A 14,709-nucleotide genomic window follows, 5' to 3' on the forward strand; every position below is an offset into this window, starting at 1 on the left:
TTATATTTCTTTCTTCTTTTCTTTCTTGGTGGCACTGTGTGCCACTCCCCTTTCTCACTATCAGTACTTGCACTATCTGAGCTGATTTGGTCAGGAAAGGGGATGTCTTTGAAGTCTGTTTCAGTAGTGTTTTGAAATGTAGTTTTATCTGATGGTTTTGTTGGTGGTGTAATCTCTGTTGAAATTGGTGTTGTTGTTGGTGGTGGTGGTGATGGTGTCATTGTCTTTTTTGGTGTTATTGTCCTTGGTGTTGGTGTTGGTCTGGTGATGGTTGGAGGTGGTGTCGCTTCTGGTGGTGATAGTGTTGGTAGTGCGGAAGCTTTTGGCTTTTGCTTCTGCTGCATCTCCTGTTGTTGTTGCTGCTGCTGCAACTTCTTTTTCTCCACCTCCACTCTTTCCTTGTAAATGGGGCAATCCACTTTTAAATGTTTTTTGCTGCTGCAGCGGTAGCACTTTGGCCTTCGCCCCTCTACAGCAATGTGCAGTCTATAGCCGTCCGGCAAATTTATAGAGTCGGGTATGGCATTTATGGTTTGTTGGTCGATCTGCGCAAGAAGCTGCATTCCCATATCCAACCAGTTCTGGCTGTGCAACTTATGCACTTCCAAAGTAGTGGCAGTGTCTTCTATGTTGTAGAGGACAGCTGCTACTAGCCAGCATATGTTAAGCTCGGGCGGCACTTGGTCAGTTTTGATTTTCGTTACGCGCCGACCAGGTATGTCGGCATGAGCAGCAAATCTTCAGTTTTCAGGATTGCCGTTGAATTACCTTGAATCTTCTTCAGTTGGGAAGCAAATTTCTTTGGTTCCAAACCGCTTCCCTTTTATTACAAAAGATTTTTTGCCCCATATGGGCTTGAGTGCTATCTCCGACTGCTGTGGAGATGCACTTTCCATCTTCCTGTGTTTAATGTTTCAAATTTTGTATATTATTGTTCTTCTGTTTGTCTCGTTTATTAGTGTCTGTGGAGTGTTAAGGAAGACATTGTTTCCATCCTTCCTTAACAACTCTTTTGCAGTTTTAATATCGTCCATTGTAACATTGATTTCCTCTGAGTTTTGCTTTGCTGTGGAGGCGAAACCGTTACAATGGCTTTTGTTGTTGGTCTTGGTGGTGTCGCTGGTGTTGGGTTCTTTGTTAACTGTGTTGTTGTTTTTCTCTACCACCTTCTCCGGTGTAGGAGCAACAGTGGTGGTGAGAGCCGGGAAATGCAGGTTCAAAAGGCGGTTGAAGGAACAGCCTTCATTCACTTCAGTAGCGCTGCATGTGGTGGAACGCTGTTCAATATTATCTTCTTTGCCTTTTAAGGTGTGGAATGAGCGTCTGTAGAGGGTGTGGTGCACAAAAAAGGGAACAGCTAACTGTTCTCTTCAAAGACATTTTGGCAAAAATTACAAGTTATTAAGTAAAAATTCAGAGTTTCAAACGAAAATTTCACCCCTAAAAGGGGAAAATTCCACCTGACTGACTAGCTCCACAAGAACCTAGTCGGCTTGGCTACACAAATATACAAAAATATTAAAAGTTTTAACAAATTTTCCAACAACTTACAGAGCTTCAAGAGACACGTCTGTCTGCTTTCAAAACAAGAATAATAATAATAATAATTAAGGTGGCGAGCTAGCAGAATCGTTAGCACGCTGAGTGAAATGCTTTGTGATATTTCATCTGCTGCTACATTCTGAGTTGAAATTCTGCTGAGATCAACTTTGCCTTTTATCCTTCAGGGTCAATGAATTAAGTACCAGTTGAACAGAAAGGCTGCCTTTGTAGCAAAATTTGAACCCATTATTATTCATGTGGACTAGTGGTTTGGGTGTTGCATTCATGATCACTAGATCATGGGTTTGATTCCCGGACTGAGTAGTGTGTTGTGTTCTTGAGCAAAGCACTTCAGTTCATGTTGCTCTGCAATTATTTCGATATCTGGTGCGTGGCACACTTGTGCACCTGTACAGGTATTGTTGATTTGATGGAGGGAGTGAGCTAATGTAAAACACATACATTTGATTACTATAAACAAATCATTTGTACAGGTCGTTCAGCAAACACTGAACTCTCATACGTTGTCTTTGATGGGAAACTCCATCATTATTATTATTGTAGATTGTCTAAATCATCAGGAATTTTAAAAAAATATCTAATGCGGTTCTGAACTATAATCTCATCAGATAGCTGTTTTTAAAAAGGTTTAAGCCATACTTCTCAGCAACTTTGAGATCATTATATAAGAAAGTGCAGAGGTCTTATCCTCTGTATCCCATATCCTTACTTCTAACCACTACAATGATTTTGACCCTGTTTATCTTGAAGAGCCAAATCCACTCTTCTGTGTATCAAATGTTTTTTTGTAGTTGTTCCACTGGGAACCGGATCATACTGTACCGTAGTTTTTTCTGGATAACATGTTCTGAATGTATGTGTGATTACCTCAAGAACTAAGAAGAAGTGTAAAATGACTGAAGAAAGAGTCTTAATGGACACATACCAATCATTATTAAATGTTAAATTCCTGATCCATTCTTTGCTCTCTCATTTCTTACTGAGTATGTAATTATGTCAATGGTCTTTTTATATTTCTAGTTATCGCCAAGCCAACATAGCAGTCCCCCAAAAAATAGGACGAATGCTGCCGTTGATTAGCTCCAAGGGGCCATTGCCTCTAGCTATCTATGTGACACACGAACCTGTGTCCATAGCTAGCTAGAGGCGATGACCTCTTGGAGCTAATCAATGGCAGCATTCATCCTATTGTTTGGACTGCCATGTTGGCTTGGCGATAACTATCAATATCCATAATGGACACAGGTTTGTGTGTCACATAGCTAGCTAGAGGTGATGGCCTCTTGGAGCTAATCAACGGCAGCATTCGTCCTATTTTTTGGACTGCCATGTTGGCTTGGCGATAACTATTAATATCCATAATGGACACAGGTTTGTGTGTCACATAGCTAGCTAGAGGTGATGGCCTCTTGGAGCTAATCAACGGCAGTATTCGTCCTATTTTTTGGACTGCCATGTTGGCTTGGCGATAACTATTAATATCCAGTACTGCTGCCATAGTCTCCTTTAGAGAGACTTAGAAATATTAATATTTCTACTTTTTATATTTCACAACTACAAAATAGATTTGTTTCAGTGTTGTCTCAACTCATTTCTTCTGTCAAGCCCATCTCTATGTTTCATTGGTTTATTCCAGTGATGTCTACTATTCATATTATTTTTGCCCATTACCTTGACATACCTGTTATTTCTGTTTCTATACCACATTTCCTAAATGTTACTGCTATCATGATCATCAGGATAACATTTTCCTGCAGGATCTGATTAGCTAACTAAGGGATAAGTATGGTAGTCAATAGACTTGTAATAATCATTTTTACTATAAGCACAAGGCCTGAAATTTGGGGGAAGAGACTAATCGATTACACCGAAAAGATGAAGGGCAAAGTAGCGACAGATGAAATAAGCATTTGCCCAGTGTACTAATGATTTTGCCAGCTTGCCACCCTAATATTCTTGTTATGGTAGCAATAAATGAATGGCTATCTCTCAGTTGTTCTCATTAATTTTATGATTGAGCAGCTAATGATATAACATGTGTCCTATGTTCAAAAATTCAGACCACTACCTGCTGTTTATTTCAGCCCTCAAGTTATTCTAATACATTTTACAGTTCTTTCTGTCACATTTTTGACAAAGTGTATGATTAGAATTTAAAAGGAAACAATGAAACTACAACAAACTAATTTTGTATTTTTAAATTGTACTTATTTTGTATTTTAGGGAATTTGGCGCTGTCAAGAGCTTTAGGAGATTTTGTTTTCAAGAAGAATGATAAGAAAAAACCAGAAGAACAGATTGTAACAGGTTTGTATAATCGATTATTCCTTTATGATGTTTTATAACAAATTGTTTGTTTATTTTCCATAGGAACTGTTTCATTTCATGTTATTACTGTTGTTTAGTTTCAGACCAGTCATGGCAGAGTAAAGCTGTGATTGAAGATGTTGTAGCTGTAACTATCCCATATTTTTTTTAGAGGTAGTTGCATGTAATTTGAGGGAAATTTGCTTGCTGTTTTTAGGAGGTTGTGTGACTCATTTGTTTAATTTCATTTTGTGTGTTAGAATATATATAGACAAATAGATATTAAATATATTATGGGGATGATGCGGGCTGCAAATGTCAGAGATCAAGATATTCAAATTGTTGCTGTATGGCAATCCCAGCTGTCATAGAAATATTGATGGGGGCGGGGGGGAACTGATGAGGATTATTGATAATATCAGTGTTATCATTGATTAATTTACATAAAGACACTATGTTCTGATCTATTTATAAATAATATTTTGGTTATTTTCATTTAGAGGCTTAGGTATTACTCTTATTACATATTGTGACCTGAAAGAGTTTTGACTGAGTTTGAGCTAAGTGCTTCAGTGTTTTTTGTTTGATTAAAATCAAATACCCCAGTCAGATTTAGGGTTTGTTCACATACTAATAAAAGTTTACCATTGCATTCTATATGTTGAACCAAACAAATCTAGTTGGTATGCTCTCAAACACTGCTGATGGTGGTTCATTTACTAGGTTTTAGTAAAATAACATTTGGTTTTTGTGTTTGTTTTGTACCCTGTGTATGCTCTGCGCATTACTTAAGCTTAATCCCTTGTTGGCTATTGTCTTTCACTAATGCATCTTTTGTCTGATGAATTTTTATTTATGTGTTTATTATACTTGGATTGTCAAAGTCTAAGTCATTTTGTTATTGGTGATTGGCCCCTTCTCACTAAGCTTTTCATTCATTCATTGATTTCTGTGAAAATCTCGTTTAGCCAAGTCATTGCACTGTTTCCCACCAGTCTAAACCAAAGACTTTGGCCATTAGACTAAGTTCATTGCATTTTCTCCCTTTCTTTCAGATGAAGTTATTTTGTTGGTGAAATACTGCTAGAGCAAAATTCGAGGAGTATAGATATAGATATTGAACATATAATGGTTTGATGTAGAGTTATTGGTGTGCAAGGATAGAAATCTTAGGAAAATATACTAGATTAGATATATTTTACCTGTCTTTACTTTTTATCTTCTTTCATTTTCTTGTTAGCAAGTAAGTATAAAATATAAGTATCTTTGTATCATATATATAATGGATATAAAATACATATTATAAATTTATTTTAGCATACAGTAAGTTACTTGGTGACTCTGTTGGTACCATGTAAAAAGCATCCAGTCCACTCTGTTAAGTGGTTGGCATTTGGAAGGACATCTAGCTGTAAAAACCATGCCAAAACTGACCTTGCCTGTGGTGGTGTGATGTAAAAAGCACTCAGTCCACTCTAAGGGATAGTTGGTGTTAGGAAGGGTATCCAACTGTAAAAACCATGCCGAAACAGACTGTAGTCTGGTGTAGTCTTCTACCTGGCTGGCTCCTGTCAAACCATCCAATCCATGCCAGCATGGACGATGGACATTAAAGATTATATATATATATATGGTACTGGTGCCACATGAAAAACATCCAGTACTCCATTCAGTGAGAGATAGATATTATTTAATATACACAGTATTTAAATATGAGCTACTAATAGTTTCATGCTGTGGAAACAATAATTTATATACAATTAAACCTTGGGAGAGGCATTATGCCGGTAATAAACACACGCACTGGTTCAGTCCTTTATTAATTTATATAGTTTTTTGTTAAATTATTTCATTGCACTCTTGCAATCTCTTCAGTAACTTGTCTCTCCACTTCCATTTATTTTGAATGTATGATTTGGCGTTGTTTTGAAACTGTTCGGTATGAGCATGTGAGTGTGTGCAAGCTCGTATGTGTGCACACTCATATGTGTGCACACACTTATGTGTTCGTGCTTATATGTAATTATGTGTGTTTGTAACAATTTCGTTTATATCAGATCAGATAGAGACTTTGGACTTGGTTTTCCAAAGTCTCTATCTGATCTGATATAAACGAAATTGTTACAAACACACATATGGACACACATACTTACATATAAGCAAGAACACATAAGTACGTGCACACATATGAGCGTGCACACATACGAGCTTGCACACACTCACATGCTCATACCAAACAGTTTCAAAACAACGCCAAATCATACATTCAAAATAAAAGGAAGTGGAGAGACAAGTTACTGAAGAGATTGCAAGAGTGCAATGAAATAATTTAACAAAAAAACTATATAAATTAATAAAGGACTGAACCAGTGCATGTGTTTATTACCGGCTTAATGCCTCTCCCAAGGTTTAATTGTATTTCTTTCAACACACGTATCCACATCAAGAATCTTGCACACGAAATACACATACGAAAAATAATTTATATATTGTGCCTTCTGTTTCCAAGCAATTCTTCAGGCTCAATACACATAGTTTTCAAATAAAACTAACCATATGCATTTGAGTTTGAAGAATTGCTTGGAAATACAAGGCACATTATATAAATCTGCCAAATTATTGTTCTTCCATGGCATGAAACCAATAATAGCTCATATTTAAAAACTGTATATATATATATATATATATATATATATATATATATATATATATATCCCCCTCTCATTCTTCCCTCTACTGTTCTTCGTCTCTACCTGTCACTACTATCTCTCTCTCTCTCTCTTGTTACTCGTCCTTCGCCTCTCACCGTTACTACTACTATCTCTCTCTCTCTACCTCTCGTTGCTCACTTTTATTCTACTTCTTCCCCTTCTTTTCCCTCTGCTACTCTTTCTCTTTACACAGCCTTGGTCACGTGTGTCCGGCTGCTATTTCTTTTCGTTCTTGGACTCCCCAAGCTCGCACGTACTTCTTTGTCCCTCCTGTTCGTGCTTCACAGCATTCTATACATACACACTTCATGTCTGGCTGTACAGCCTTTTTGCTTGTTTGTTTATTCACCGTTTCGTTTTCCTGTCTTGTTTTCCGTCCGCCACTACCCTCCACGAAAATAATTTGATTTGTGTTCGTGGGAAGAACCATTTCAACGATGCGTACTGCCTTAATTCTTCGAAACGCCGGTGTTTTAATGGTGGCAGCTGATGAAGGAGATGTTTCTATGTGGCTTGCTTGTTTGTTGTACCTTGTTTATCATTTTGTCCTTGTTCTTTTGCCACGTCATGTACCCAGTTATGTATCTATATGTACATGTAAATGAAGGTATGTACATCATCATCATCATCGTTGTTTAACGTCCGCTTTCCATGCTAGCATGGGTTGGACGATTTGACTGAGGACTGGTGAAACCGGATGGCAACACCAGGCTCCAATCCAATTTGGCAGAGTTTCTACAGCTGGATGCCCTTCCTAACGCCAACCACTCAGAGAGTGTAATGGGTGCTTTTATGTGTCACCCGCACGAAAACGGCCACGCTCGAAATGGTGTCTTTTATGTGCCACCCGCACAAGAGCCAGTCCAGGGGCACTGGGAACGATCTCGCTCGAAAACCCTACAAAGGCCAGTCAGGCGGTATATATATATATATATATATATATATATATATATATATATATATATATATGTCTGTACGTATCGTTGTCGTCGTTTAACGTCCGCTTTCCATGCTAGCATGGGTTGGACGATTTGACTGAGGACTGGTGAAACCAGATGGCTACACCAGGCTCCAATCTGATTTGGCAGTGTTTCTACAGCTGGATGCCCTTCCTAACGCCAACCACTCAGAGAGTGTAGTGGGTGCTTTTACGTGTCACCCGCACGAAGGCCAGTCAGGCGGTACTGGCAACGGCCACGCTCATCTCGCTCGAGAAACCACAGGTAATTGATAGCTTCGGCTATCTGGGTGACCAAGTTAGTAGTGGGGGTGGGTGCGCTGAAAGTGTAGCTGCTAGAATAAGAATAGCCTGGGCAAAGTTCAGAGAGCTCTTACCTCTGCTGGCAACAAAGGGACTCTCACTTAGAGTAAAAGGCAGACTGTATGACGCATGTGTACGAACAGCCATGCTACATGGCAGTGAAACATGGGCTGTGACTGCTGAGGACATGCGTAAGCTCGCAAGGAATGAAGCCAGTATGCTCCGTTGGATGTGTAATGTCAATGTGCATACCCGACAGAGTGTAAGTATCTTGAGAGAAAAGCTGAACATAAGAAGCATCAGTTGTGGTGTGCAAGAGAGACGATTGCGCTGGTATGGACATGTGGTGAGAATGGATGAGGATAGCTGCGTGAAAAAGTGCCACACCCTAACAGTTGAGGGAACCTGTGGAAAAGGTAGGCCCAGGAAGACCTGGGCTGAGGTGGTGAGGCAAGACCTTCGAACATTGGGCCTCACCGATGCGATGACTACTGACCGAGACCTTTGGAAATGTGCTGTGCGTGAGAAGACCCGGCAAGCCAAGTGAGACCTAAATCCAAGGCCTCTGCTAGGGGTGTAGCCAGCCCACTTATGCGCACCTTTTCTACATTGGACACTAAACTCCGCTTGCGAAGACTTGTTGAGGCAAGTGAAATCGAACTAAATTCGACGACTGGCACCCGTGCCAACGTCGTCTCCTTCATTGGACACGAAACTCAGCTTGCAAAGACTTATTGGGGCAAGCGAAAGCGAAATCGGGATAGCACCTGTGCCCAGCGTTGCCTTTCTGGCACTTGTGCCCATGACATGTGTAAGGATTTTCGAGCGAGATCGTTGCCAGTGCCCCTGGACTGGCTCTTGCGCGGGTGACACGTAAAAGCACCCACTACACTCTCGGAGTGGTTGGCATTAGGAAGGGCATCCAGCTGTAGAAACTCTGCCAAATCAGATTGGAGCCTAGTGTTGCCATCCAGTTTCACCAGTCCTCAGTCAAATCGTCCAACCCATGCTAGCATGGAAAGCGGACGTTAAACGATGATGATGATGATATATATATATACATCACAATCCCAAACATTGGTTCTTCTCTTTAAAACTATATATTTATATTTTATATGTGAAACTTAATTTAATTTTAATTTTTAATAAATTGAATTTTATTCAGTTTTTACCTGGAAATTTGGATTTTTATCCCTAATATTATTGTTATTTATATATATATATATATATATATATGCACACACACACATCTGCATTGCATATTATATATATTGAGGCCAGTAATTATTTTTCACAAGTATTCTGAAGTTAATGATGGATGTAGTATTGTGTAATAGTAGAGAAATCCCTTTGTTTACAAAATTAGATCTTTAGTTTCCCTTTGTCCATGATTCTAGCAACATTTGAAATATAGTTAGGTTTTGTAAAGTAAACAGGCAACTATCGAAAAATCAAGCAAAATTAAACTTTTACTACTTAACGAAGTATCTTAAGGATTTATCAGTATAATTGTAATCAATATATTTTGGGAGAAACTCAGCACATAAATGCTGTTCTTACATGTAGCTACCAGCAAGTACTGTCTGTGATGTGCTGTGATATCAGCTCATTAACTGAGAAGTTAACAACTACTCGTATTTCACCTCTATATTTCATGATTTCCACATCCCTATCTACTTTATCAAGCAATCTAGGCAAACACAAAACCTGCCAACTGACCAAAATAACTGTAATATTTATTGTTTCGCTAGCTCCAAGCTCAATATTTCATTGCCAAAATATCTAAGATATTCCTATTAATCAACTGGATCTAAAGCTGAAGTTTTGATCATATATAGACACATAAGATAGAAAAAAAACAGAAACAACAACCAATCTTGATTAACACATTTGTATTTATTTTTAATTGATTTGTTGAGGTAGGAGGGGTAGCACTCGTGATCTTTAAAGGAATGCTTCTTTCACACCAGTGAAAGCAAATGTAGTTATGTTCAGTTTGAATTTCTATATGTCCAACATCCATAAGAAACATGTATACAGGTAACAAATTCTAGATTATTGTAGCAGTGGGCATAAATAATTCAGTAAAGTGTTTCTTAAGTCTAGGGTAGTGAGACAATAGGATGATTGAAGATGGGGAGACATATGCATCGTGTTGGCTTCAATGGAGATGCAGTGGAGGTTAGTTCAGAAGTTGCTGCAGTAGTAGAAGTAGAAATAGGAGAGAGTGGGGAAGCAACATCACATCTATGAGTCAATGATTATAATGTGTTGATGAGTGAGTCTTGTTAATCAGTTGATTAGCAATGTTTGGGATTGTGATATAAGAAATTTTCACATGTAACAACAGTAGCAGTTCAGATATGTAATACTCCACTTTTGTAAGATATCAGCAATTTGGATGGCTTAATTTATTTTCTGCTCTTGAAATAGAAGACTACTTTTGGGGATGCAATTTTATCATGAGATATTATGAGGTCTAACTGGTGTAGCAACTTTGATGGTTCTGTGTGCTACTCATGCATAAGAGGGGTGTAACAGAAAGTTTTTTATTTGCTTTGCTTTGGTATGATAGATGCATGATGTAGTGTGAAATGTGAGATCATATAAGACTAAAACATGATATATCAAGGGAGCTATGCATATTGGATACTCTAAAAAATTCAACTGAGTAATTTCATGTGATACAGAGATGCTTAAGCAGAACTGACCACTGCTTTTAGTCTGTTAGAATGGTTCATTCAGTTGGTAAAAATTCAGCCACTAATGTATTTCACAGGTTTAGATATTTACTAGCATCAAGTATGTTTTCTCAAAATCTTCATGACTGTAAATGACTAAATGAACTTTATACTGGAAACAAACATATGTTGCTTTTCTTTTGATGTAATAGCATATTAACAGGGTATACCAAAAGTGTATTCTCACTGAGCACCTATTGCAGTAGCTGGGATATTAACTGATATAACAAAGACATTAACTGACCAGCTCTAGTAATACTAAAGATACTGCATGACCTAGTCTAGCAATAGTCAGGATACTCACTGACCAATTCTCGTCATAACAAAAACACTCACTGACTAATGCTAGCAATAGCAAAAAAAAAAAAACACTCAGTGGCTGATTCTAGCTATCGCAAAGACACTGGTCAACAGTGGCAATGACCAACATGTGCTCTGAGTATCTCTAGAAATTACATGGCCATTCACTGAGCCATGTTAGCAATAGGAAGGATAGTTTCACTGACCAAGTCTAGAAATTGGAAGGACATTCTCTGATAATTCTAATAATGATATTCTTATGACCAATTCTAGCATTTTCACTGACCGGGTAACCATATTTATCGTAAATATATATATTAAACAGTATCAGCAGCAAGCAGTGTTTAGGTAAAAAGCGAACTTTAGGTTGTTAAAATATGTTTGTGACATATTTCAACTTCTAAAGGCAAACTCATAACAGTTACTGTGGAGAAAAAAATATCTCTTATGGTGAAAAGGTGTAGAAACACCATATCTGTCTAGTGCTGCCCACTGGTGTTTTTATGCCTTTTTTACTATAAGAGAGAAGTTTTAATTTCTCTATGGTAACTGCAGTGAATTTGCCTTTAGAAGTAGAAATGCATCACAAACATATTTTAACTAACCTAAAGTTCGCATCATCATCATCATCATCATCATCATCATTTAGCATCTGTTGTCCATTCTGGCATAGGTTGGACAGTTTGACCAGGGCTAGCTAGCTGGAAGGCTGCACCAAACTCCAGTCTGATTTGGCATGGTTTCTACGGCTGGATGCCCTTTCTAATGCCAACCACTCCGAGAGTGTAATGGGTACTTTTACATGCCACCAGCATGGGTGCTATTTGCACGATACCGTTCTGCCACAGCTGCGATTTTACTTGGCTTGATAGGCCTTCTTCTCAAGCATGATATAAAGCCAAAGATCTCTGTCATTGCCTCTGTGAGACCCAACACTCAAAAGGAGCTCAGTCACGTTGCCTCTGTGAGCCCAACGTTCAAAAGATGCTTTTTACGTGCCACTTATGTGACACCAGCATCAACCATGACTACGATTTCACTTGGATTGACGGGTCTTCTCAAGCACAGCATATCACCAAAGGTCTTGGTCACTAGTCATTGCCTCTGTGAGGCCCAAAGTTTGAAGATCATGCTTTATCACCTCATCCCATGTCTTTCTGGGTTTACCTCCTCCACAGGATCCCTCCACCATTAGAGATCGGCACTTCTTTACGCAGCTGTCCTCGTCCATACGCATCACATGACCATACCAGTGCAGTCATCTCTCTTGCACACCATATCTGATGCCTCTTATGCCCAACTTTTCTCTCTGGGTGTTTACACTCTGTCAAACATGCACACTGACATTCTGCATCCAGTGAAGCATACTGGCTTCATTTCTTTCAAGCCTATGCATGTCCTCTGCTGTCACAGTCCATGTTTCACTGCCATATATTATAGCTGTATGCACACAGGTATCATACAATCTGCCTTTCACTCTGAGAGGGAGGCTCTTAGGAGCTAATCTTATTCTCACAGCTATGCTCTTGGAGCATTCACCTCCACTACTAACTTGGTCACCTAGATAACAGAAGTTATCTACTACCTCTAGCTTACTACCCTGGCAATTGATGGAGTCTATTTTCTGTACATTTTCAGTATTTACTGTACCTGTGCATCTTCCACATACAAAAGCTATTTTCCCCTGTTACGCTTCCTCCGATATTGCTGCACCCCTTATGTGTCCAAAGCTTACACCGAGTACATCTTATGAAATTTCTGCCTATGCCTTTTCTACCGATAGAGCAGCCATCTACCTGAAGGGATTTGTGATTTGTCTGCCTTTCTACTTACTAAGACTTTGGTTTTTGCTAGGTTAACTCTAAGGCCCTTCGATTTTAGACCTTGCTTCCATACCTATATATATATAACTATTCTGTTTAATTACATTTGATGTAATATTTTTCAGCATTCCCAGATGTTGTAGAGAAAGACATCACCCTAGATTGGGAATTTATAGTTTTAGCTTGTGATGGTATATGGGATGTCCTGGAAAATGAAGATGTTGTGAAATTTATACGAGCTCGCATTGCACAAAGGATGCCACCAGAAACAGTAAGTGTTTTGTGATATATTTTATACCTGTTTTTTTTTTTTCATCTTTACATTAAATTGTCTTACTTCCAGCTTTTTGCCATAGTGTTTGTTAAATACTAGGAGCTGGCTTTTTGTTTTGTTTGTCTGGGAGTGTTTGTTTTACTCATTTATCTTCTTAGTTCAAATCTTAGTAGTTGTATATTCAATCAGTTTAACATCAGTGTCAAAAGTAGTTAAGTGTCATATTAAATGCTTTGTGGCATTTAGCTAGATCTCTTTATTAAGTGAGATCTAATTTTGGTGGAGTTGACATTGCTTTTCATACTTCCAGTGTTGATAAAATATGTAGGAATACGATATTATGTGAAGGTTGATTCAGTCAATAGTACTCTTTCTCCAAAATGCATGGTTATGGCCAACATTAAAAATCATTTTTACTATGAGTTGTGTTGAGTACTGGATTGGCAGACTCATTAGTGCATTGGACAAAGTACCTTAATGCATTTGTTTCAGCATTTTACAGTCTGAGTTCAAATCCCACTGAGATAATTTTTGCTTTACATCCTTCTGATGTTGGTAAAATAAGGGACTGGGGTAATTTTAATCAACTCCCCACCCCCACTTCTCCCAAATGTTCTGGACTTAAAACTATATTAGAAACAATTATTATGAGTAATGTATGACCAAATTCACTCACAAGGCATTGATTGGGCCAGGGCTATAGTAGAAGTCACCTGTTCAAGGTGCTGCACTGTGGGACTGAACTAGATATTATGTGGTTGCAAAGTGAGGTTCTTAACCACACAGCTGTGTGTGTGTGTGTGTATATATCAAACAAAAACAAATGGATAGTTCAAAACATCATTACGTGTGTTTCAATAGTATGGTTTATTACCAAATACTCAGTCCATTACATAATATATTAGATAATATTATATAAATTCACATAGTTACATAACCACTCCATTTCATAAGGTGATATTCCTGCCAAAGTTTTTGGTGAGAAACAAAGAATCTGTAAGGGAAGAGATATTTATAAACAAACAGAATTATATATGAATTTTCAAAGTGAGATAGAGAAATTAAACTTTGTGACAAATCAAACAATATGACTCATACATGAATTTGTTGGATACCTTGGACCAGTGAACAACTGTTTGACTCTGTATGGTTCACCATATGGACCAGTTGAATCCTCTGGAATACTTTCTTTTGGAGTAATGTGTTTAACCAAAGATATGCACAGGTTAAGTTAACTTCTAATTTGCCATGGTCTGTTTGAGCCCCTCTGCATTACTATATATGTGTGTGTGTATAGATATGTATGTATGTATATAAATACACACACACAGGTACAGACACAACTTGGATGCAATAATTCCATTTGCTGAAGCAGTTTTAAGTGTAGTTGTGATGTTTATACTTATTATATTATTACTCTTTGTTGGTTACTGTATTTTCTCTCCTTTTCTCTCTTCCCGATATATATATATAATATAATATAATATATGTGTGTATATATGCACGTGTGTGTGTGTATATGCATATGTATGTTTGTGTGTGTATATATATATATATAATATATGTGTATGTATATATGTATATACCCATATATATATGTATGTATGTATATCTATGTCTACTTTTCTGTTTCAGATATGTGAAGAACTGATGACAGCCTGTCTGGCTCCTGATTGTAACATGGGTGGTCTTGGCTGTGACAACATGACCGTTGTTCTTGTTTGCTTTC

The 14,709-nt window shown here is 38.0% G+C and overlaps 1 protein-coding gene across 12 annotated transcripts in view; it reads left to right on the top strand.

Annotated features, from left to right (window-relative positions):
• The window catches only part of LOC106872834 (putative protein phosphatase 2C T23F11.1), a 228,587-nt gene that overhangs the window by 213,670 nt on the left and 208 nt on the right, over positions 1–14,709 (top strand). For all 12 annotated transcript variants that reach the window (XM_089355465.1, XM_052969735.2, XM_089355466.1 and 9 more), the window contains 3 exons: positions 3,787–3,870; positions 12,832–12,977; positions 14,616–14,709. The exon at positions 14,616–14,709 is cut by the window's right edge and continues 208 nt beyond it. In XM_089355465.1, coding sequence (XP_089211591.1) covers positions 3,787–3,870; positions 12,832–12,977; positions 14,616–14,709 — 324 coding nt within the window. The remainder of the gene's footprint in view (positions 1–3,786; positions 3,871–12,831; positions 12,978–14,615) is intronic.

Source organism: Octopus bimaculoides, chromosome 7, assembly GCF_046866305.1.
Source record: "Octopus bimaculoides isolate indiv1 chromosome 7, ASM4686630v1, whole genome shotgun sequence".
Lineage (NCBI taxonomy): Eukaryota > Metazoa > Mollusca > Cephalopoda > Octopoda > Octopodidae > Octopus > Octopus bimaculoides.